This window comes from Drosophila albomicans, chromosome 2L, assembly GCF_009650485.2.
Source record: "Drosophila albomicans strain 15112-1751.03 chromosome 2L, ASM965048v2, whole genome shotgun sequence".
Lineage (NCBI taxonomy): Eukaryota > Metazoa > Arthropoda > Insecta > Diptera > Drosophilidae > Drosophila > Drosophila albomicans.
Genome location: NC_047628.2, coordinates 14324977 through 14352355, shown reverse-complemented (window position 1 = coordinate 14352355; position 27379 = coordinate 14324977). Strand labels below are relative to the sequence as shown.

The window sequence follows — 27379 nt, the reverse complement described above, 5'->3', positions numbered from 1 at the left end:
CTAGGCCAAGCTCTTTATTGTCAGGCATTTCATTCAGGAGTCGGTTAATAACAAATTCATAATACCACCCAATGCATCTCATTTATATATAATTACAATGCACATTGGTTATCAGTCCATAGCATACACTTAGCCCTGAATGGCCGCCAAATTTCATAGCCATTGTAATAGCAAAATACCAATCAAATAGTTTGTGCTACTAATTAAACAGCATGAACCACACAAAGGATATTCCACGGTTAATACCAAAATTCAATTAGCTAAATTTGAAACATAATAAACTTATCACAAGTCAACAGTTGACGCCCGCCAAAAACCGCGACTCTAGACTATTGTTAACTTATATATCGACATAAGTTAAAGACTATCTGTAATATTGTACGTTAAGCAGCTTAAACTCTACTTAAACCTTAAATGAACACTAGGCCAAGCGCTTTATTGTCAGGCATTTCATTCAGGAGTCGGTTAATAACAAATTCATAATACCACCCAATGCATCTCATTTATATATAATTACAATGCACATTGGTTATCAGTCCATAGCAGACACTTAGCCCTGAATGGCCGCCAAATTTCATAGACATTGTAATAGCAAACTACCAATCAAATAGTTTGTGCTGTTAGTTAAACAGCATGGACCACACAAAGGATATTCCACGGTTAATACCAAAATTCAATTAGCTTAATCTGAAACATAACTTATCACAAGTCAACAGTTGACGCGACTCTAGACTATTGTTAACTTATATATCGACATAAGTTAAAGACTATCTGTAATATTGTACGTTAAGCAGCTTAAACTCTACTTAAACCTTAAATGAACACTAGGCCAAGCGCTTTATTGTCAGGCATTTCATTCAGGAGTCGGTTAATAACAAATTCATAATACCACCCAATGCATCTCATTTATATATAATTACAATGCACATTGGTTATCAGTCCATAGCATACACTTAGCCCTGAATGGCCGCCAAATTTCATTGCCATTGTAATAGCAAAATACCAATCACATAGTTTGTGCTTTTGGTTAAACAGCATGAACCATACAAAGGATATTCCACGGTTAATACCAAAATTCAATTAGCTAAATCTATAACATAATAAACTTATCACAAGTCAACAGTTGACGCCAGCCAAAAACCGTGACTCTAGACTATTGTTAACTCACATATTGACATAAGTTAAAGACTATCTGTAATATTGTACGTTAAGCAGCTTAAACTCCACTTAAACCTTGAATGAACCCAAGGCACTTAAATGTCAACTCAGAGGCAAGATTTTGCCGTCAGGCTCTTCTTATTATCAATGACATTCCTTTGTGGTGGGCAGGTTAATAGCAAATCCATAATACTCGATGCATATCATTTATTTATAATTATAATGCAAATTGTACTGCCTTTGCGTAGCCCGCTGCTGTCAATCAGTTGCAGACTCTTGGCCCTGAACTGTCTCAAAATTCCATCGACATTGTCGTGGTGAAATACAAATCAAATATAATATTTTGTGCTATTAATTAAAATGCATAAAATTAATTTAAGCTTTATGTTGTAACCGCAGACAGGTTATCATGTGGTTATCAACGAAATGCAATTAGTTTAATCTTACACATAATAAGAATGTGAATGGAATTTTCTTGGAATTTAATAAGCAGGTCAACAAAATTTAAGAATATCTAAGGAACAGTGAAATAAATTTCAATTCAATTTTGATACAATACTACTAAACTTGTATTAAATAACCACAAACACATTTTAATTTAAAATTTTAATCAATAACAAATTCTTGTATAAAGGCAAAGATGAATGTGCGTAACACACTATCTGCATTGAAAAATGGACCCAACGACAGCGTCATTTTAAAGGGTCGCTGGGTGAAGAACTACAGCCTACAACACGGACTTACAAAACGAACCATATCGCCCCGCTATGGTAATGTCTTTGATGGTCACAATGCATTGGATATGCTGCAACCGTTGCTATACGAAATCAGCGGCATACGAGAGCTGCATAAGCTCATTTTACTTGTGGTACACGCATCCACAGTGGGAACGCAGCTAAAGCTTCACTGCTTTTATTCGGACACAATGAAGCATCTCGGCAGCACCTGCATAACGCCTGCAGAGTTGCGAACAATGCAGCGACATCAGATGCTGCTCAAATACGAAATCGTTTACACTCAAGAGACATTATCAATACGTTCGCTGGCTAGCAACAGTGCCATCATCGAAAGTCTCGTGCAGCGCAGCAAAAAGGCTTTGCTGGATCAAAAAAAGCCTGAGCCAGAGCCAGAGCCGGAGCATGTCATTAAATCTTTGCGCTTGCCACGGATACCGGTGCGTACGCTTAATGCAAAACGAGTTCAATCGAAGGAGGTAAAGAAGCCGTCGTGGAAAGTTTAAATGAATTGCCCAGTAATAAATTTTATTAGCTGAATAAACTGTTGGACTTATATTGATAGAGAACACGATAGAAATGCATTTACTTTAAAAAATTTACTAAATTAATATGTTCCAACATTTCTTGAATATTTAGTTACATCAATTTTCCTTCTTATACTTTTAAAGTAGTTTTCAAATTAAGAAGTTCTAGTGCTCTATCTTAAATTGTGATTTGTCTGCACTTTACAATAGCTAATTGCTATGCCACTCATAGCTGTCTGCTATGCCAAACTCTTTTACTCACTTCTTAACTTAAAAAATAAATGAAAAAATGTAAATGTAAAAGTTGCAACATTTATTATATGTTTACTATATAAATATCAATTTTCCTATTTATCACTTTCAAATAGATATTCAGCTAAGAAGTTCTATGGCTGTCAAGTATCTCAAATTCTGATTTGACTGCACTTTACAGTAGCTGATTGCTATGCCACTCATGGCTGTCTGCTATGCCACATTGGAAAAACGATATAAGCTGATTGCTTTAAAGCGCAATAACAATAACAAATAAGCAACTGCCATCACATTGACTTTACATTTGAACATGACATCTGAATGGAAATCTCTTGAAGTGCATTTATTGTCTATCTGCGTATGTGTGGCGGACTGTATAAAAGGCAATTCTAACAGTTGAATAAACATGCAATATTTGGCCTGCTCGTTGTGGCCATTAAATCGAGTTGTAGAAACGTGCAATGCTCCATGCCATGAAGTGTTATGAGGCACCTGCCAGTATCCATTAACTGGTCGACAGCATCGACTCATCACTCAATTAATCCCGTGTGCTTTAGCCATCCGCATTGAAGCACCTATTGCCGTAGCGCCAGATGGGAGCAGCTTGGGGGGAATCATTGCACAGTAAGCCTCGTCAGCTGTCATTATTTTCCACAGCTTAACTAATCGTACACCAAACGCGGCCCAAAACAAAAAAGAAATAGTACAGAGAACAGAGAATCGGGAATAGAGAACTGGCAACTGGGAACTGGGAACTGGGAACTGGCAACTGGGATACCGCATTGCTTATGTGCTCAGTCAATGGATCGGGATCAATGAGGTCATGCCAAACGCAACCTCATTGCATGCCAATTGTTTTAGGCTCAATAATGGCAGCTCACAAATTCCAGTACAAAATATATTTGCCTAGTAAATACTCTACAAAAATATCCTATTCGATGGACAACACTTCAAACTACCCCACTTGAAGCATTTGATGTCTAAAGGGTATAGTAAACATTCTACGTTTAACGTGCTCTCTGCTCGCATTTTTGGCATTTTATATTGTATTCGATTTTCCCAGGGCAAAAGTGCCTTCATATATATGTGTATGTATGTGTGTTAGTCGCACTTTTCCGACCCGTTGGTTTTGTTCTTTGGCAGGTTTTACCGTGGTGGCCGTGTTGTATGTTACTATGCCCATATTGGCCATCGAATACTGCAATTTACACAAACGCCTCGCACTGCATCATACACTTTGTGGTTGGCCAACGGGACAACAGTTTTTAAAGTTTGCTGCTTTTGCTTTAGATTGCATTTCAAAAACCTCATGTGTTCGACATTGTGTTTATAGCACATAAGCACACACACAGACACACACACACACACACTCTAGCATATTTAGCGGTTATCCACTGCGACATGCTACCTCAATGATTTTGTTCAATGTGTGTCACAGCATGTGTACTTATTTTGTTTTGCTATTGAATTTATGCGGGCCGAACGAACGATACGGCATTTATGACACACAGATTATTGAGGAGTTTCAATTTAATATCTTAGCCCCAATCTATGCGTACACATATTCCAAAGTTTTATGTGCAACAAATTGCCAAAAGATGATGTGATGAGTATTTTTTACTGCTGTCATTTGTTTGCCATAAACCTGGTGAAATCGATAAGGCAACTAGAGACTTTAGATTAAAGGCTGCACTTCAGCAGAATCTCACTGATTTCATTAGCCATCAAAATGAAGGTAAATTTTTGCCCACAAGTTTGAGACTTCGCTTGCAGCATCCATCGTGCTCTCTCCATCTTTTTGTGTCTGTAGCAAAACTTTAGCTTTCTCGCACGCAAAACTTCCGAGTTTCATGGAGTTTCAAGCCTCAAATACATGCACAGACGCTTATGCAGCTATCATAACTTTGGCTTTGAGCCATGAGTAAGTTGAGAAACTATTCCGAGCCCAGTGTATTGCCATGGCCTTTGTCTATTTACGAGCTGCACTTGCCAGGCAGGTTTCAGATAGCAACACCAACCAACACCAACAGCAGCAGCAATATTATGAAAGAGCACGCCATGAAGTACGGCGAGAATGCATGGAAAATATGGAATTAGAGAATATGAAGCTGGCGATTGAGTTGCTCATCACGCCCCAGTTGAACAACAATGCCAAGAGGAGACTTATGCCAACTGCATAATACAACACATACTCATTTCGAATGGTAATCGTCATAGATGCCATTATAACCAACACTGTCGTATCTCTTGTCCATTAATGAACTTTTGCGCGAATGTATTCGAGGGGTTTAACAATTCACTGGCCCGATAAACTACCAACATCACAATGTACTCCAACACGTACCAGTCGTATGCAAAATGTCCTGTCCTGCTGCCATTGTCCATTGCATTGTTAATTTGCATTTAATTATGCCTAGCATGAGTTTGCAATTTGTAGTCGAGGCACTGCTGCCACTCTGATTAGGCTTATTGTCATTTTCATTTCACTCTTTGCCGGTCATTTGAAACTTCCTCTGATATGAGCATTTTCCCAAATTATCCCATTTGACATGCCATTAAAAACAGTTCTTCAAAACTCGAAATGTTTCTCTTTAACAGCTAAATTTTGTTGTGTCGTAGCAATTCATTAAAAGTTTATGCTGCATAAATATATTAGAAATGTTGCAAATAATTGCAAAACTCTATGCAAAAAACAACTGTTTTAATGGCGTCTAATAACTGAGCAACATTTTAAGCATTATGAAAATAATGAAAATAAATGTTGCCTACTTTTCGGGAACACTCATCACAATTATCACAATTTCCGGCACAGCACTCAGAACAACACAATTGTTTGTCAAATTAACACACAAATCCAGGACATAACAATTTGAAAGCACTCCAAAACTCATCGCTTCATTTGGCAGTTGTTGCAATACATATTGTAGCAAACAATAGAACAAGTAACAGCAACGAACACTTGAACTATGGCAAAATGTTTATAAGCCGTCTCTCCAAAAATTCACTTAATTTCAATCAGCGCGAAACAATGCCGTCGAAATAAAAAAGCAAAACAAAATGAAATTGTTCAGAATGAAAATGTTCAATTTTTTTATGACAAAATAAACAAAGCGCTAGCAAAGTCGCTAAACAAATAAAATGCTGTGCACAAAACTGAATTTGAAGAGAAGCAAACATTCGAAAGTTATTGCATGGCAAAGCGATAAGTGCAATTAAAACAAAAGCTGGGCTGATTGATTGACCAAGAGATGCCCAGTATTTATAGCAGAAAATTTTAAAAATTAACTTGTATTTCTTAATATATTTATTATATTAACTATTAATCAGTTATTTCTAAGAGTTAACTTCTTCTATGTTTACATTTTATATTTATTGTACTTAGTCAAACTACTTTTTCCTAGTTTACAGGGTACAACAATGCAATGAAGCCGGTTGAAAACTGATAGAGCTGCTGCTGTATACATTTCTAAAGCTTTTCACAGAAATCAATACCAAACTTTGTTTATCAATTAGAGCCTCTTGTTGCACATACATATGCGTTGAAAGCATGTTTAAAGCAGCAGTTCGTAACGCAACATGACGAACAAGTTGAAGAAATTGCGCCCAAAAGTTTTGTAAGTGAAAATTAAAAGCAAATGAAATGAAATTATTCGCCGACTGTCGCTTTGTCTCTGGGCGAAGTTGTGGCATAAAATTTTAGATTATGCTGTTGTTCGGCGTCGTTGTTTTTGCTGGTGGTTTGTGGTCTCTTTGGGTTTTTGTGGCTGTCTGTCGTCTGTGTGAGAATGTCGGTTTTTTGTCTCCCTTCTTCCTGCTGCTTCTTCCAGTGCTTTCGTATAATTCACTGCGACGCCGGGGCGTATACGTAATTTTTCACACTTTTGCGAGGAGAATGCGAATGCGACTGATGCTCTTGCCTTATAATTTATGCACATTTTTTTTGTTGTTGTTTTATTTATTTATTTTTACAGAGTATTTTGGCATTTTATTAGGCATCACAAATCACATTGCCAAATGGCCGACGCTGCACGAATAAGTTAAACGAATGAGAAAGAGAGAGAGAGAGAGTGAGAGAGGGAGGGAGAGTGAGAGTGAGAAAAGCGACAGCGCTGGACATGGTAAATGGCACCTTCGGGATTTGACTAATAGTTTGCTAATGCGCGTTTTATGCGCTAGTGATGCTGCCGGGCGAATTTTCTCCAAATTGAAGCTGGCAGCAGACGAGCGAGAAAATGAATGAACAGCTGCAACAACAACAACAACTATATAAAAAAAGGAAAATGAGCACGACAACATTTGTATTTTAAAGAAAAAAAAAAGCAGGGAAACATAAAAAGACCCAGAAATATAATGAAATGCTCATTAGTCGTAGATCTTTTACGTTACTCGCTTTCCTTGCAACAATTTAAATCCATGGAAATAAAAATCAAATAAGGAAATTTAAAACGAAAATCAAAACTTTTGCTGTCAGAAACGAAAAGCACAAAATGAAATTACACAAACACATTGCAAATTCGAGCAGTTGAATTAGAAAATATGCAATTCCAGCTAACTGACAGCATAATTTGGTAGCCAATCAAAAGTTGCATTCTGCATGCAGTTCGCCATGTAACTGAAAATCTCCAAAATGCACAGCAAAATAAAATTGAAATAAAAATATTTCGAAATAGATATATCGAAAGGAGCAATTGAAAGCAGTTGTTGAACAAATTTCAAAAATTCTATGCACAACAATTTCGATTTTTGGTCGAACATCAAACATTTTCAGTTGCTGGCTATCCATGATAAATGAAATTTGCTTACTATGCAACATTGCGGCAGACAAAAATTTAGCTATGGGGCGCAAACATCATTGAAATGCCAGGCACAAATAAAGCCTAAAAAAAAAAAGATACTGTGAAATTATGAAGCCGGGTAACGTTGCGTATGAGTAACCAAGCGAAGCGTAACTTGAGCTACAACTTGTTTGCTTAATGCCAGTGTATGAAACACTGCCGATCTTTAAGTGTAAGTGTGGCCTTGGTTCGCAACTTGTTGCAGCTACTAAAATTGCATAGAACACAAGTGAAAGTGCGAGCGAGAGCAAGAGCGGCAGGCAAAGGCACCAAAGTTAAGGTGCTGCAGCAACAGCAAAAGTTTTCGTGTGTATTACGTATACGCAGCGTAATCGGAGCCCAATGAGTTGAGTTGAGACTGCCAGCAGCAGCAGCAGCAGCAACATGAAGCGCCGGCATGCAAGCACAAAATTAAGCAAAGCACGTAACAAAACTTGAGCCGAGACCAAAGACTAAACACAAACAACAAACACACACACACACAGAGAGAGTCTACTGAGAAGAATCAGGGAACTCACAGCGGGCACGTAGCCACATATAAACAGTAGATGGATATCTAAGCATGCAGTAAGCAAAAGTAGAAGCTAAAACATGTTGCTGGAAATCATTTTTATTTCCCTTTTACCACAACAACAACGACTTTTGCCGCCTGCTCCTTTTCCATGCTTCCTTTTCCTGTGTACGCCAACAAACATATTCCAACAAGCGCGTGCCAATTTTGTTTGAGGCCAAGAAAAATCAGTGAAGCGTTAAGTTCACTCGGCTGTTGGGATACATACACTGTGTGTGTGTGTGTGTTTACTTTATATATGTGTGCTTGTTGTGTGCATATGTGCGCTCGTGTGTATGCCTAAAAACCACTCATATGAGTTGTCTTTCTGACTGCTTTGTCGAACTCATTGGGGGCCCAACACCTTTGGGCTGTGCAGCTAATGAGGCGCATATTTTCTAAGTGCCGCTCAATTACACTGAGTGCTTCAGCTAGAGCTTGAGGTTCATCTTCAAGATTCCTCAGACGCCACTTCCCCATTGAGACACATTCTAATACAAACACACACACACATACACAGACAACGAGTATTTATTATGATGAATGCTTTGTGGCATTTGTGTGCCAACAACTGAATAAATGAGAGGAACAAACTAACAAAACTATTTGGCCAAACAGTTGCAGCCTTCCACATAGATAATTTACAGCTCGACATTTCAAGGCTATGCCATCATCCTCTTTCAAAAGTTTTCGCCTTTCGCAGGTAAGCTGAGCCAAGTCTTGAGTTTTTGGCTGAAAGAAAGTGCTGGCTTTGCCAACAAATTGCTAAAGTGCAATTTGTTACGAAATAAGAATGCATAGTATGCATGTCAACAACTCAAAACAAACCAAAAGGGATTATTTGTTGATTAGACAAAGCGTTTTTGAAATTTTCAACAAGCCAATTAATATTAGTTAAGTGATATTGTTCTGGATTTAGTTGTAAACACAAGCTTAACCATTCAGAATAATAAATATGCATTACATTTAATGGATTTTATTTAAAATTCTTCAAAATTGATAAGAATACATTTTTGAAGTTGACATTGTGTGTATAACAACTTGTATAAACTGTTATATACAAGTATATATTGGTTTTGTACGCTGTAAGTATTGTAAATAAGTATATTGCAATGAACAATATTATATAACGGTTTGTATAATAGTTTGTATAAAAGCTTGTGTAATATCCTGTAAAACAAATTAGTATTTTATTGTGCATTACATTGAATAAGTTTATATAACAATTTGTACAAGAGAAGTATATTAAATTTGTATAACAGAACAAATAATAGCTTGTATGAGATTTTTTAAAGTGATAAGTTGTACTTTATAATATAATACTTCATTTTAGATCAATGTTATTTTATATAAAAATACGTATAACAGTTAGTATCACAGTTGGTATAACAGCTTTTATGAGATTTTGTTAAGTTTTTTGATAAGTGTTACTTTCTGGATAACATTTAGATAAATGCTATTTTATAATAGGATGTATAACAGTTGGTATAATTAGAATAATAAGCATGCCAAATTAGTCTAGTCAACTACTATCAATTAGTATTCCGTACAAGAAGTTCCACAATATTTTTTATAACATAAAAAAGCAAACTAACTATGTAGTTGCGACTTTAAGTCACGTCTTTGTTGACTTCCGCAAAGTGTGCAACGTTTCACTTACAAAAAGCGTGCAACGACAAACTACCAAACAAAAATGCACGAAAAACTGTTCCTAATTGATTGGCCTGAATGGAACAAAGGCAAGGCAAGGAAACAGTTGAAACCGTGGCAGTGGCAATCGCAGAGGCGAGTGAAAAAGATTGGCAGCAAACGTCAACGGCAGTCAAAACCCAAGACGCGCCGTAACCAACAGGCAGAAAAGGACACGAGCAACAAGCACACAAAAAAAAAAGAAAAAACTAGCACAAACGACAATTAAGTGGCACAAACACAATGCAGTTGCCAGTTGCGAGTTTTGCGAGTTGCGAATTGTGCGGTAATTTTGGCGTTCAAAATTTCTAATTAGAAATCGCGTCACGCGCCATGCGGCAATTCCATGGCATACTTTAAGGCGCGCGCACTAATTAAATTCAAGTCGCCAGCAAAGGGATAAATTACAAAAAAAAATACTTATACATAAATATATGCGTACTCAGCCCTAATAATTATCATAAAGTAGCAATGAGAAGCAAAGCAGCAAAGAATTGAGAAGAAGAAAATAAAAATAAAAACCAAAAATATATATATATTTATATATATGAAAAGCAAACAAACGATTCAGAGCATGAAAGAAATAGAAGCTGCAGTAAATTTATGGCCGGTCCAAAAGTTTTTGGCTTGCAGGCGCACAAAAGTCAAACACGAAAATGTTGAGGAGTGAGGTTAGGTAGATAGCGGGGCTGCCAACTCGTTGCCCGTTGCCAGTTGCCAGTTTCAGTTGCCGGCACTTAAGTTTCGGCTATCGAAAAACTTTTGGCGTCATACTCCCGTCTGCTTATTCTTTCTCTCTCTCTCTCACTCCTCTTCTCTGTGTTGGATTCTCGTTGACCCAATGGGACCCTGATAGCACCACCTTTTCTCTAAGCTCCTTTCCAACCCACAATCGCATGCATAATCTATGACAACTCAGACGATGCGCCACTAACTATGAAACTTGCCATAAAACAAAGCTCTACACGGTGACTGCAATATAAAATTATATTCGCCAAACTTTTTAACTGATTTGCGCTTTATTTATTTGCAGCAAAGTACTTAATACTTTGCCTCCCAGGTGGGGTATGATTATAAGTAAATAAAAGCTCGAGATTGACTAATAAAATGCTTTTGCTATTTGATAGCTGCATCAATTTTTCACAATTGAGTTGCGCCCAAAAAAAAATAAACGAAAGGGAATCCGATGCAAAACACAAATCAATACACATTTTGGTGAATTTCCATGCCGATGGTTAAAAAATGCCTACAGGCAAACTACCGAGACTATAATTGAATTCTCTCTCCCTCCCTTTCAAAACCAGATATAACATACATATATATAACTATGTGTGTATGTGTGTGTCTATGGCAGATATAACGAAAAACTGTCACTATTATTGCTGAACTCGCATCCGTTATAAATTCCTCAATGGCTGGGGATATACGCATACAAAAGTTTTTGAAAAACGTTTTGCAATTGCAAATGTTTATTGCCTTTTATGGTATTACAATATTACCTAAAAAAAACTTTTTCCCAATGCATTTGCCATGTGGCTAACAGACAGCAGGAGGCAGCTTTGCCATGCATTGCCTTCAAACTACTTTTGCGGCCAGAGAAATGCATATGCAATCTCATACTCCACAGCCTCGGTATATATAAATCTAAGCTGGGATTTGGCTAAGTGCTGAAATGCCTGAGAGCATCCAAGGAGCCCTGTTACTCGTTCTGAGTGCTGTCTGAGTGTGAGTACACTCAAACGGTTATATGAGTACACTCACGTATTACTGTTGTGGCTGTTCAAATTAAGACGAAAAATGCTTTCAGAATTTCGACGCTCAGCAAGCCATAAAATTTGTTTTTTTATAAACAACAAAAAAAATAAAATAACATCACATCATCATTAACATCACATATAGTAAATTCAATTTTCAATTTCCTATAAACACACTCACATTTTTAAAAGCAAAACATATGAGCAAAAAATTCACAAATATTGTGTAAAAAAAAATGTGCTATAATTAGATGCCAGCCATATAAGTTTATATTTTTTTATACCTTTTCAAGAGCAGTTTGTCAAGTGAACAATGCTACAGTCAAAAATGGAATTAGTACAAATAAACAATTCAAGTTTTATTAGCAATGTAATGCACACATTATTAGCCAATTTTTGTGTTCATTTGAGGCGTTCATTGGCCAGCGAAATGGCTAGACAAGAATGTCTGCAAACTTTCAGTCTGATTGGAATTCAATTTGTTCGTGTTGCAAGTGGAGCAAGAGGTGGGCTAATAACCTGACAACGTGGCCAACGTATAAATGTCAACGGTATAGACAACTTTTTGGCTGCTAATTGAAAATGTCTGCAAAGTCAACGCTGCCAGCAATAATAATTTGTCACGGCACGGTTGTCTTTTTTCTGCTTTTTTTTCTGCTTTTGTTGCTTTTGTTGGCATCAAACTTGATTCGATTTGTCAAATGGAAAAATTATGAGTGAGTTTAGAAGTTGACAGGGCAGGTGGCCTGTGTCACAATGTTGCCGTTACCGTGACACCTTGATTTATGCTACACAATTGCACAGACAAAACGAATGGTTGAATTTAAGCATAAGGCTGGCGTTCGGTTGGCTGGTGTCAACGGCATTGTGCGACGCGTTCAATCACATTTCTAATTACCAAAGATCCCCGAGGTAATTAACTTTGCATGCATTACCCAAATTACAACAATGCGCCCAGCCCGGCCCGCTCGGTTTTATCAACTCAATTACGCAGAGCAGCCACCTGACGCCCTGAGAGAGAAAGAGATGAATAGGGAGTGAGAGAGATACTTTACAGAGATAAACAACAAATAAGCATTGTTTGTAATTTAGCGAAATTGTTGTCTCGCACGCCCAACTCACAACTAGCAGTTACTCCCACTCTTTGTTTATCAGCTGGCAACAATCAGAGCAGCAGAAGTTTCTCTTAGTTTACAAGTTTCCTTCTCTCTGTGTATGTGTTTGTGTGTGTTCATCGTTGACATTCAGCTTGTTAATATGTGTGGTTTGTGTACGTATGTGTGTGTGTGTGTGTTGTTTTATGTTGCCATCTCTCTTGTACTTGCTCATTTTATCGCCCTACTCATCTTGCTCAGTGCTGGCAGCTTCATTTGTAAACGTTGCGTATACGTTATATGCTGCACAAAGTGTGCTAGTTACTTCCTCATGTGTGTATGTGAGTATGTGTGTGTGTGTGCAAGAAGCTTATTAGAGCTTGTCTTGACACGGCAGCACCAGCAACTACGGCATAATAACAATTTTTTATTTGGCCTTTTTTTAGCGTGCGACTTTCGGTTTTTGGCTGGCGAATTTTTAATTAGCAATTGCAAGCAGCTTCACACCCTGTACTAGGGACATAAATAACAAAGTACACGGTTGCTATAAAACAAAGACAAAAAATTTATTTACGCTCTACTGTCTGTCGATCTCAGCAATGCGGAGAAAGTCAAGGACAGCAAATAAATTAAGTATACGCGACGTTCAAATTACCCTAGCATATTTACAGGTCATTTTCTAGTCGAGTACACATCGTACTTACTATCTTTTTGAGTAAGGTCATGTGGCAGCCACAGCAGCAATAGCAGCACCAGCTGCAGCTTAATTATGCTGTAATGTTGCGGAATATAAGCGAAGATTTACGCGAAGAAATGTGCGCGTTCGCTTACAATAAGTTAAAGTCAAAAGAAGAGAAGCTTGTAAAGACTATATAATTAAAATTAAAATGAGTGAATAAAAGCGTTTTCTTAACTTTAATTCTTATTTCGTTTCGTCAAAGTACTGAGTTGAACTCAGGCACTTGCTGCAAATTTGTTCTTTCGTTTATATTAAGCGCATTTAATATGAAAGCACAATTGCATTTCAAGTAGCTTAAAATAGCATGCATAAATGTTGATGATAATAGAGTTTTGCCTTTCTCACATTCGATTTTCTGTTGTTTTCTTATTTATGAGCTAGCTAACTGTATAACACACATTCTTTTACTTATCTTGCAGCTATTGTGCAAATATTTTGCCAACAAGTCTTAAATCTTTTATCTCTTGTTTTGATCATTTATTTTTCTCCTTCTCTCCCTGTTTGTTAAGCCCCTCACTCAGTCTTTTGGTATCACGCATTCGTGCAGTGAAAAGTTGCAGTCAAACTTAATTTTAATTTATTTATAAACATCAACACATTTCCCTTCGCCCAATTTACATTGCCCAACGACAACAACGACAACACACAACAGCAAAGTGACACAGAGTCCAATGAAAAATTGAATGCTTCATGAAGTGACAACAATTCGAACATTGCTCGTCCTCCAACCCGCATGAGAATGTGCGATGACTCTTTCACCCTGGGGGGGCCAAGCTAGCAAAAGTATTACACATCAAACTACCAACCAACAAACAAAATAAACAAACAAACAAGCGAACAAATAAACACACACACATTCGCAAAAGCACAACAACTGAGAGAGAAAGAGAGAGAGAAAAAAGTTGCATACAAAAGTGGCGAAAACGGAAATAAATCTAACAAAAAGGCTTTGTAGCTTACAGGCTCCCCCTTGACACTGCTCTTTTTTCTCCCTCCTGGCAGTGTCAGCCCCAAAAATTATATAAGCGTCATGGCATTTTGTTTGTACTTGGCTTATTTCAACAACAACAGCAAGCATATATATGTTTTTTACATATATATCTGATTGTATACTTATTTATTTTTTGCTAGTGTATTTGCATACCCTAAAAGGAAAAAGAGTATGTAACTATTAAATAAAATAATTTAAATTAAAATAACTGCCAAAAGTTATATAACTATTAAATAAACTAAACGTTTAAATAAGAGCAACTGTCAAAAGTTTATAAAATCAAATGTAAATACAAAATAAAATGTAAAAATGCTTTTTAGCAAGACAATTCGTCCATTTCATATTATCAGAAAGAAATTGCAAAATATAAAAGCACAACAAATTTATTAAATTCGGACTTAAAATAAAAATGTATTATAATTTGGCTCATAAAATAGATATAAAATTAACAAGTTATAAAAATCTGTGAAGTTTTAATTCGAAGAAACCCTTTAAAAATGAATCAATAAATAATATCTATTAAAATGGTACACTAAGAAAGTTCTAAGAATATTAAGTATTAAATCCCTAAAGAAAAACTATGGAAATTAGATAGTAATATTAAAAATCAATTTACTTTTAATTGTAATTATGATCGATCACAATCTTAAACTGGAAGAAAGCTTCCATTATTCTACGCTTTTAAAAAATGTTACTGAATTAAATATAATATTTTAAAAATGTTTCCAAATTAAGCAATGACTTAAACAAGCATCTTATATGTGCATTTTTTTTTTTTTTTATTAGGAATTGAGTGTTCTTTTATTTAAATACTTCCTTATAGAGCACATTCTAGTCGTTACACACCCGTTTCGATTTGTGCTCAGTTTGTGTGTTTATTCTGCTGGCTGCCCTGCAGTTTGCTACATATGTCAACTTTTATGCGTCGTAAGGCTAATGTTTTTGCAGACGAAAGATTTGTTACAGATTATACTTGCCGCACATACATAAAACACACACATACAATACAATACAATACAATACAACATACGACAACAACAACAACACTTAGCCATAGATTGGGGTACAATGCCCTGCCATAATTTCTCGCTTTTACCTAGAACACAGGAAAAAAAAAGGAAGAAAAAAACAAAACAACATGCTGTTGCAATGGAACGCAAAAAAAAACCAACAGAGAGGGAGAAAAAGTTTATGGACGGTGATTGGGAAGTTGGTCTTTGAGTTGCCACTGCGGCTGGCCAACTAAAATTAAATTTAGTCGCAGCACACAAAATTTATGACTTACTATTATTTCGGTTGAGCGCACATATAACCACGCCACGCCACGCCACAGACTCCCACTCTAAAACAAGCAAGCAAATCATTATTTGTACATTGGCTGCCAAAAATGTTCTCCCACACCCAAAATACAATTTGTTTTGCGTTTTTGCGCAACATCATTGAAAACGCATTTTGGCATAAATCACTTGTGTGCGCTTGATTTGTCTCAGTCTCTTCCTCTCCACGGCAAACAACATCAAATTGCAATCAAAGTCAATTAACAAATTATAAACGTGTTACGCTGCGTATACGTCATGTAACATAAATGCACTTTAATGCTGCATACGTCTTTCGTCAGCTAATTAAAAAAAGTATAGCATACTATTATGGGCATGCGTTGCAATGTCACGTGCCAAATTAGCCAAGGGAATTTGTGGCATCTGTTACGACACTCGAAAACAATGTTTGGTGCCCAAAAAGTTGCACTTATCCTGAATGTGCAACACACATTCTGCTAGCATTGAACACGTTCTCGATGTGCACAAATTTGATTAGATTTCCTGCAGCTTCATTACAGCTTCACTGTTTACCTAGCATATGCTCTTAATAGTTTGTTCTCTGAATATTGAACACAAAGCGTTAGAAGTATATTATTTGTGCAAAATAACATCACTATCGATAACCAACGTTAGAAGTGACTAGATAATGTAAAACTAATAGTACGGAATAAATGATAAATAAAGCAGACGTGTTTTATTTACGCTTCCGCCAAGATCTTTCCTGACGAAAAACTTTGTTCAATAATTTGTAATTCCATTTTTTTTTTAGTATTTGTAGCTGATCATTTTCAATATAAATTATCTGGATCTTTATATATTTCCGAGATTGGTTGTCTTATTGCGCGCGTTTTATGAATCAAATTTACATAACCAATACTTTATAGACTAACAACAATTTGTAATTTATTTTCAGTTTATCTTGATCACATCCCTTGCTCTTCGCTTAAATGGTAGCATTTGATCGTTAATCATTTTATCAATTTTAAGTTTCAAGTCTTAGTTACTTTAATGGATAATCTGGTTTATTTTCTACTCTATATCGATATGCCAAATTTAGTCATCGGTATATTATTCTACGAGTATTCTTTTGGAATATTAATTTGATATATTTTAAGACAATGTGCTATATTTTCTACTCTATAGAATATATATAATATATTGTATACCGACATACCGAGTTTAGTCACCGGTAAATTTTTGTATTCTTTTAAAATATTTGGTGTATTTTACAATAATCCGGTATGTTTTCTAATCTACTCTTTCAATGAAATGATACCAATTTTAGGCATCGATATATTATATTTTAGTAGTCCTCTAGAATATTAATTGCAATATTTTAAGACAATCAAGCATTTTTTCTACTCTATAGAATATTTTCAACGAAATGGTATATCAATGTACCAAATTTAATCTTCGGTATATTTTAGCATTTTGTGGATTATTCATTAGGTATATTTTTGACTGCAGCTTTCTTAAGTATTATGTTAGAAAGTCCTAAAATCAATGTTGCTTAAACTTGACTTTTAAAATCCGGCAAGCTCAACAAGTGCAAAACTTGAATTTCAAACGCATTACTATTGAATGTGTGCCGCATTTGTTGGCTTGGTTCTCGCATTTTAAAAGAGCGCGAGAAGCATCTGCAGCAGGCCAAAAGTAATTTGTGGCACACAATGAAAGTGTCGCACAACGAACGGCAAATGCATGTAAATATTCAAAGCGAGCGCCCAAAAACATATGCCGCATATTTAAAGTATATGTAAAACAATTCATAACACCCAGCGAGAAAACAAATAATACAATAAAATAAAAACCAAAGACAAAACAAGAAGTAGCAACAAAATTCCAAAAATGGAAAAATAAAATGAAATAAAATATAAATGAAAAGAGTAGGCCAACGTTATGCAGGACAATAACCGCACACACCATACAGACACAGACACTCAGAGACACAGAGACAGAGGCAAGGACATGCTGCCATGATTTTTATGAGCGTGTATTTATATGATTTCCTTATATCCTTTAGGGTGCTATGCCACGGTCGCCACGACAGAGTGTGTCTCGCCAAACGTCTCTTAACCAGGCGAGCAACTCGCTTTTTTGGGCTCACGACGTGCTGGCGACAAAAAGTTGGACCATGCCAACACACACACCAAAAAAAAAAGCCGCCGCCGAAATGTGAGTAGCAAACAAAAATAAAACAGAACAAAAAAGATGATGTATATAAAATTACGTGCCCATATGCATAGTGTGCACACAGACACACATGCACACACATGCTCATGTAATTGTTGTTCTTGCTGTTGCTCTGTATTGTTTAAATGAAATTTATGTTTATTAAATTGCGACAGCAAGGGCAGCAGCAAAAAAATAGAAGGATAAGAGAGTGACCCAAGCTGAGGCCATTGCCTTTATCAGCAGCAGCCGCCGAGTTGGCCGCAAAGTCAGCAGACCAACAGCAGGCTATAATGTCGCCTTCCACACACACACGAAGTCTTACAGGGTATAGAATGTCTGAGAGTAGAATGAACTTGGCCGAATGAAGAAAATGTTAAAAATATTCGCGTGGGTTTTGGATAAGATTTCATTAAAAAGTCAGAATGCTTTCAATTTGTTTGACGTTGACAAAGATATTAAATTTATGTCATGTGTATGCTAAAATTATTTCCAATAATACTTATTGCAATTTATATTTAATTTTTTTTTTTAACGACAGCAGAGCAAATTAATATCTGCATCTTGTAGTAGAACACACATATTCACTTTACTCTATCTGGGTTATTCTGACAACTCTCTCGTGATGTTAGTTATGCTCTCTTTATTACTCTCTCATCTCTTTTATTACTCTTTAATTCCGAATGTGAGCTACACGATCAGTCTTGATTGATAAGATAAATAAAACGGATATTCGTAAAAGGAAAAAGACAATTTCACAACGCGTGTTTTTCACTTCATCACTTCTCTTCCACAATATTGTCATGCTATATGACAACTAATTTCATTAAAATAAAGTCAAGTGGACAAATATAAAAAAATTTAATTTGTTTGATTGAAATAAATTAAAAATAGTTCCCTCCTAGCTCTAATCAATTTACACAATACACAAATTATACTACAATAAAAACTTTAATTTTGTTATAAAAGAGTGTTTTTTACGCTTCATTTATTTTCTGCTAATATATTAATTCTAGCCTGAACGCATTTCTCACTTATTACACTAAGGAATTGTATTCGTTTTTATAATTACAAAAATAAAATTATTAATATTAATATTTGAAAGTCATTTTATTATAAAAAGTTTTTATTGATGTATAAAAAACATTAAAATAATTAAACAAGGCTTTTGTCTACTTATTATATATGTATATATATCCATCCCTTGCCTCCCTTTTCCTATCACTACTCTAGTTCAATTTTTCTATTTTTACGACACTCATAAACAATTGCCAATAGGGTATTATCAAGTATACTACCGCATTAAATGCACAGCTTTACTTTGCAGCCTTTCCAGCTCAGCGCCAATAAAAATAACTAACAAAAAACGGAAAGAATATGGTATGCATGAACATATAAGTTTAATGACCAACCATTTCAATATGTCCACCAGTTTAATAGCCGGCTTAAAATTGCCAAATGATTGAGCGATTGCCCCCAACAATAGCTGGGGAAGAAGGTTTCGTTTTTTTTTGGGGGGGGGGGGGAGGGCAATAACACAACAATAATGACATTTTAAGGCACGTCAGTCAGCTCATTAATTTTGGTGCAATTTTAATTGGCCGCATCATGGTTTCGAATTGTCCGCAATGAACAGCTGTAGCATCTGGGCAACAGTCTGCCACTTTGTCTTCATTATTAAAATTAAATATCATTAAAAATTTTAATATAACCCTTCTTCTGCGGTATATATAGTATATATAAAGTCATCGTTGTCTCCACTTCACTTAACAATAGCTTCCGTTTTTATGACTCTCTCTCTCAGTCTCTGTTTCAGTCATTTTTATGCAATTTATGAATTGAGGCTTAAGGAAATGCGGCAGCTTTTACCTTGTCATCAAGTCGATATAATGGCCATGCCACGCCCCATCGTACGCCCATTATATTGTTACAAAATAATCTAAACTTTTTAATTGCCACGACAAATGGCCGCGCACGTTTTGCATTCCAGCGTTTTTTACCATTTTCCCATTTTCGTATTACATTTTCATTTTTTTTTTTTTTTTCGACTGATGATATAAAAATTGCCAGCAAAAGTCGCTGAACTCGCGGTAGAGGCGGAAAGTAGAAGGGGGGGACCCTTTGGCAAGTTTAATTGTGCGGCCAGGCTGGTGGGTAATAAAATTATTTTACGATCTTGTTTTCCTGTTTCCTCTCCCCGAGCCGCTTCGACAGCGCTTTCGTCCGCTTTGAAGCGCATCAACTTAAAGTTTGAGTTCATTTACGCAACGCTGCGTAGCACATGGAATGTGAAGCAAGAGTGTGGGGGGAAGTGGTGGGCGAAGTGGCGTATGAGACTGCCAGTGGGCGTGGTCCATTGTCTGCGCTTATGACTGGGCAAGGAGACGACGGCGACGTGAAGTCAACAGCAGCATTATATATGTCACTGGAGCTGGTAAGTCCTTGTCGTTGCATTTGTTGTTGACTTTTCATCTGCGTTGCGTTGCGCTCGCTGACTTCTGGCTGCAAGTGTGGATGGAGCTGGGGCAGCAAGGCCGAGTCAAGTGGAAGACAAGCAGAAAGCAGCAAGCAGCTGCTGCTTGGACTGTGTTCCTCCACAAAATTTGTGCTGCGAGTGCAACTGCAATTGCAGCGTTTTTTGGCAAAGACCTTGCCCTCATCAACTTGGCAACTGACAACGAGTGTCAATATATGCTTTTGGAGCCAGCAGCAGGCAGCAGTAGCAAAAGGAATTGACTGACAGTGACTAAAGTCAAAGTGCAGGTGAGCACACACACAACACAACTTACAGAGAAAGCGAGACAGAGTTCTCAGTTGTACATAGTTGTTATGTTGTTCATTGCACACACATTGAAGCAGCACTTAAGCTCCTTAGCGAAAGGATACTTTCAACAACACTCTGCAGTGGAAACTTTAAGCAGGCAACGTTAGTAGATGCTTACAAAATGTTTTCAAATTTGCTTTTTATAATAATAATTTATAATAAACTCATTACTTTTTGCCAATTTAAATACATAATAACAAGCATTTAGTCTTTAATTGGTTCAGTTTGTTTGCCTAAAGTCCTCTAAGCAGAAAGTCGACTTATATTTCTATTTTTTTGAATTGCAATTAAAAGTCTTTTTTGAATACAAAGCTTACGGTATTTCAATTAAAAATATATGTGGTTTTAATTGAAGTCTTATGTTTACTATACTTAGAATTTACACTTTTCAATTTGTAGTTACAATTTGCATTTCATTTTCCGATCAATTTGAATGGAATTTCAAATATCAATTGAAAAATCCCTTTGATCAATTTTATTTACATGCATTTTGCGGACTAAACTTTAAATTCCATTTTGTATTCAATTTGCACGTGAACTTTTAGTCAAAACATTACATACAACATGAATTTCAATTTCAATGCCAAGAGCTTCACGAACCGTAAACCACATTCAAGCAAATTAGTCGCCTTTTAAATTACTTAAGCCGAGGACCACGACGATGCTGCTGTTGTGAGTGCTGTGGTGGCAGCTTAAAATCTTTCTATATCTATCTCGCTCTCGTCGCGGTGCCATAAAATATGTCAGCTACTTAAAGCAACATAAAAATTAACAACACGCTGCGTATACGTAATACCAGCTAGAGGTGGCGGATGAGCAGCAAAGCCAAAATGGAAGGCGTCGCCCAAAAAAAGTGATTTATGCGCATTTGTGTATAAAATTTAGTTGGTCGACGTCGACGTCGTCGTCGTTGCTGCCAACAAGTTAATTTCAACTCATGGCCATAAAAATGTTAACAAAATTTTGCTGAAATGCAACGAGAGCAAATATTCTGGGACGAGAGCCACTAAATAAATCAGCGAATAAAATTTGCTGCTATCGTGTGAGTGGTTGGCTGGGCTTTTGAGTGCCACAAGCACACATATTCACATACATACATACGTCGCTTTCCCCTCTTGCAAGGATTTCTAGCTAAAGAGTTGCACGAGTTTACAAGTGCAGAGGATGAGTGAACGAGTGCGATTGCGATTGCGATTGCAAATACGACTGCGAGCATGAAAGTCTGCGAGCTGCTTAAAATTTATTTCACTGCTCAAGTGTCATCGTGTTGTGCGTGTGTATTTGTGAGTGTACTTTAAGTTGTGCTTAGCAACGCTGGCAATGTCAAAGCTGATAACCCTTACAAGCATGTCTATGGCAACAATGTCAAAACCAGAGCCAAATAGCTCGACACACACACACACACATACACATAAAAAAACCCTTGACATTCTTTCTGTGTGCGGGACAACAACAGTAAATTAATTTGGCAGACATCTAGCTAACACAATACGGCAAAATCAACTGTCTGCCAAGCTAAACCAAGCCAAGTATTCAATTGATGATACAACCTGGAGTTCAAGGCTCTCACTGACAGACATCATCAGACAGGCAGAAAGTTGCCTTCACAATTATCCAGCTATAAATAAAAATGTAATTAACTTACTTCTTGTTTTGATAAGCACTTCAAAAGATTATTAAATATCCAATGTGAATGACACCATTTCATAGCAAAACGTTCTGTCAAAGACGTCTTTACCATTGCTCATTATAATTGCAAACAAAAACAAGGCTTGAAAGCGGAATTAAATAAAACAGTACTAAGGAAATGTCATGACAGATCATCAGTCAGTCAGTCACCTAAGACAACATTCGTAGAAATTATTTATCTTATTTGTTCATTTCCTGTTTTGCTTAAATTCGAGGAATTCATATTACAATTAAAACAAAGGATTAAATGCTTGATGTATAGAAAAATTCGTAAACTTTGAAGTTAAAAAAAATATGTAATCTTCTTTTTCGATTACATTATCAATATCTTTTTTAAATCTACAATAAAAGCTTTAAAGTATGTATTTAAATTGAATTGATTCTTTATGTGTCAAACCTTTTTTAATTTATTTAGACTAGAGGAGGAAAACATAATTTTCTGTGCGAGCAAATGTGCAATTGATTTTTCATCAGCTGCAGGTCAAAGCATTAAAGTTAACCAACTAAAAACTGCAAAATGTTCATAAGCATTGAAATTTACTTTTTGTAGATAAAATCCGTAAAAAAAAAGGAACAAAAGAATGCCAAACAATTGCGACGAAAGTGTAAAAATAAAAATTCAATTAACGCGCGTGTTGAATTAAAGACTTGGGACACATTTCAGATTTTGTTGCGCTTCGTTGTTTTATATTTTTATTATTTTTTGTTTTTGTTGTAAATGAGTATTTTGCATAGCACGTGTTCGGCACTCACTTCAGTGTTCAGTGATGATAATTTTTTTTTTTTATTTTAGTAATTTTGTCTCCCCGTTTTTTTAATGTTTTCTTTTTTTTTGCTTTTGCTTTTGCCCTCCGAACGCCTGGCAAATTGTACAACATAACAATAAGCACACAACGACCTGCAGCAACAACAACAAAAACAGCAACAACAATGTGGGGGAGAAAGTACAACAACAAGTACGCGCAGCAAGTAATAATGATAATAATCATAAAAGCGAGTCCTTGTCGCTTTGGCTTTGGCGTTAAAGCCGCAAACCTAACAGCCTGCCGCTGAGTTATGTCGACAAAAGGACATGAAGGACGTTTGAGTCGAGTCGAGTCGCGTTGAGTCTACTCTGTATTCTCTTTCTCTTTCACTTTTTCTGTGTTTCTCTATTCGCTGTGGCTGCTGCCACTGCTGGGACATGATTTAATTAAGGTCCTACATGTGCTAAGTAGATTTTATTCTTTATGCCAACTTCTTATTTGCTTTCGCTTTTGCCTCAGTGCACCTCGCTACGCTCATGCTCTGGGTCTTGCCCTCCTCCTCTCGCCTCTTGTCTCTGCCTCTGCCTCTGCTTCAGCTGCTGCTCCATAATTGATTTAGGCGTTTACTGCATTAAACGACGGCCAAGCAAAAAGTTGCCCATAAATTAACAGGCCATCCAACGCTGCGTATGAATTATATTTGATTTAGCAAAAACCTGCTCAGACAAGGATTCTCATGACTCTCCCTCCCAGTACCTAACTCGAGTTTATTACAATGTATACAATGCTTAATATACAATAATGTACATTACATTCTCTCAAGGTTCTGCTTTGAGGATGTGTATTACTTTATGACATCGCATATTTCTCCCATATTGTTGAGCATCGTAGTTTTGCATGAGGCTGCACTTTAACACTGACTCTGACTCTGACTCTCTGCCATGTGTCTGGCTATGATATGATAAGCAAATTGAATGCCTGATTTTATATACTGCTCACTTTGCATACAAAAACTTTTCGCTTCTTCTGACAGCCCAGCTCAAAACTCCGAGTCATAAATATCTGACTTGTGTTATTAAAGCTCAGCCAGACCAGCAAACATTGAGCCAAAAATCCTCTGTAAATTCTATGAAAATATTAAGCTCACTTCATATTAGTTTGCAGTTAAAGTCAATATTGTCTACGTTGAATACGCATATTGCATCCGCTTGTTGTTCCACGCGCAATATCAAGAAATATGCATAAATGCCTGTGCTCACAAAATAACAACATGTTTGTCTATATTTCGATATGTAAAATGCGCAAATTTACATCGTTTTACAACTCCAGAGTAAAAATACAAAAAATTACATGCCAACAAAATGAATGTTTTCTTTGCAAAAAAGAAAACTCTTGCTCTTTTGTTGATTTCTCAGGGCATATTTGAATTTAATATGATGATTTCTAGCTAAACTTTTTATTACTTCTATCAAATTTTTTAGCAATTTTTGGACTTGGGATAGCTTTAGTAGCTCTATTTACTGTTCTTTCTCTCTTTTGTATTATATTTACTTAGACTTAAGATACACTCTATATAAATAATTTATGTTCTACTAGTAAATGAAATATCACATTGAAAGCACTGCAAAATTTGATGATATTTTTAGATTTTTTGGCTTAGGCATATCTTTAGTAACATTATTTAATGTTCTTCCTCTCTTTTATATTTATTTTCCTATGACTTAAGATTCACTTTATATAAATAATTTATGTCCTACTAGTAAATGAAATATTACATTGAAAGCACTGCAAAATTTGATGATATTCCTCGCAAGCAAAATCCATTAATTAGCTACATTTCTAGCATGATTTTATTTGCCAAATTTATCTTCACAACAGTTGCCCAGTGAGTTCATCAAACAAACTTGAATCAATGCATAAATGTGGTTAATTATAAATTGTAGTTTTGGGCAACACGCAGATGTGTTGGATTGCAATGAAATGCATTTCATATGCATAAGTAATTTAATCAGAGACAAGCTAAACTAATGTTGATAATTTTAATTGTTGCAACCATCTGCCTTGCTGATGTTGCAACTTCTCTTCTTCGTTCTGTTTTGTTATGGGGATTAATCAAGCGGTTGCCGCACTCGGGCAGGATTCAGTCTACTTATGGAACATCGTTGTGAAACGCAACGTTCAACATTCATCGCCGGCAGGCTGAGCAAATATGTTTCGTTGCCAGCTCGCTCGCAGGACAAATTCCAGTTAAATGTACTAATACAAATCGTTTGGTCGTATGTAGTAAAAGGATATACAAAATATACATAAATTTATGTATATGTTTAAACATGTACTTACATATTGACTTAATGCTTTCCTCTTGTTGCTGGCCAACATTCGCCTCGAGCTGTTCCGTTGCACTCGTCGTCGTTGTGGCAGCTGCTGCTGTTGCAATTAAAGTTGCCTTCATCGTTGTTGCATTTATCATTGTGGGCAGCCCTATCGCAATGAGTAGCAGCCTTGCAACTGCCACTGCCAGCAATGGCTGAACACACTTGCCCCGTCCCCGTCCCCGTCGCCGTCGTTGCCACTTGCCATCAATGAACATTTTCCTAGTGCCGTCGCCTTCCATTTGCCGCACTTGTCTGCTTTTATTGTTTGTCCTTATTGTTTCGGTCGAGCTTGATTAGAGGCATTTGATGAATTAGATTAATGCTTCTCAATGGCTTGGCTCTTTCACATGATTTACCCAAGAGCCGAGACACGAAGTTTGTGTGAATGTGGAACGCTGCAATTGAAGAAAATCACCCGAATAAACAATCAATTTAGGCAATTAATTTTACACACACACACAGTCAGATTAAATTAATAAAGCAATCGACTTAAATTACTCGCTCAAAAGTATGCTATGATATTTTCAATTTCAAGCTTGAGCTGCTCGTCGTGAGAAATGTAATCAAGTGCCTTTGCTAAAATTCACACTTGTTTATTATTTATTTATGTTATTTAATTGACTGCAAATGCTAGTTTTATTTGCACTCGGGGGTATTTTAAATCTTTAGCCGATTAGCAAATGAAAATTACACCTTGCGCACAAAAGTAGGCAATGAAATTTGAAACTTTTGTTACATGAACTAATTTACTCGGCAACTGTTAACTGTTAAATGCAATTCAAGATGTATTGTAAAGAACAGCAATGATAAAGAAATTACGCTTCATTATTGTTGTTCCACTTATCCGAAATTAACACGTTTGAATCAGTCTTTGCGCTTAAAAGAAGGCAACAAAATTTTCAACACTGCTGAGTGAATGAATTTGCCAGTGAGAAAAATAATGAAATGCTTATATTAACTGATAAATCCAAACCATTTGTTGTAGTTGTAGTATTAAGAAATAAATAAGGCTTACTTATTATTTATTAATGAGTAAATATGGCGTACAAAAGAGGCCAATGAAATTTCAAAAGTTCTCTGCATGAATTAATTTGCTTGGGCATAATTACTGATACATTTAAATGAAGAACAGTAGCATTGAAAAATAAATCAACATTAATTCTTATTTATTAAGAATATTCAATTGCCTGCCATGCACTCAAACCTGCGTTGACAAACAGCATTATTTGCAGTTCGCTGAACGTTTGGTTGCTTTTATTTCGATTGCCCGATTACCGAATACCGATTACCGATAGCAAATTGCCGCCACAGCTCGCATAACAATTACCTGTGTGGCACTGCCGCAGGCTTTGTGTTAATTTCGTGTCCATTTTACTCATTGTTTGATTGGGCGCCAAACGCCCCAAACAGCTCATTACACAATAACAACAATATTTACAGCAGCATAACAGTAACACCAACACCAACAACAACAACGAAAGTAACAACAATAATGACGAATACAATAACAATGACCAGGAGAACCGCATTCGTAATATGTAAGTATTTAAATGCCGTGATTATCTCACAGCTTGCAGCTTATTAGTGTGCGTCTCTCTGCAGCTGATTTCCCTCCCCCTCTTTCTTTTACTATCTGTCTCTCTCTGTGTGTATCATCGTGTGAGCTGAGGGATTGCTCTGCACTTTTGGGGCTTATGTCGTTTATGCCAATGGTGTAAATTAACAGCAGCTAGCTAGCATAAAATTTCATTGTTTGTTATTGTTTACGCAAAAATTAACATTTTAATTGGATTTTTGGCATTTCGGCAATTGCCGCGTATCTCTCTATATCTTCCTCTCTGTCAAATGTGTGTGAATATGTGAAGCACTTCAATGTTATTTATTCTGCATCAAATTTAAATTAGTCAGGCCAAGTTAATATTTATGCAGTT

At 36.3% G+C, this 27379-nt stretch overlaps 1 protein-coding gene across 1 annotated transcript in view; it reads right to left on the bottom strand.

Moving 5' to 3' along the window:
* LOC117566145 (uncharacterized) overlaps positions 1 to 27379 on the bottom strand; it is a 75075-nt gene that overhangs the window by 40239 nt on the left and 7457 nt on the right. The window contains exon 2 of the mRNA XM_034245631.2: positions 25414 to 25843. Coding sequence (XP_034101522.1) covers positions 25414 to 25687 — 274 coding nt within the window. The 5' untranslated portion in view covers positions 25688 to 25843. The remainder of the gene's footprint in view (positions 1 to 25413; positions 25844 to 27379) is intronic.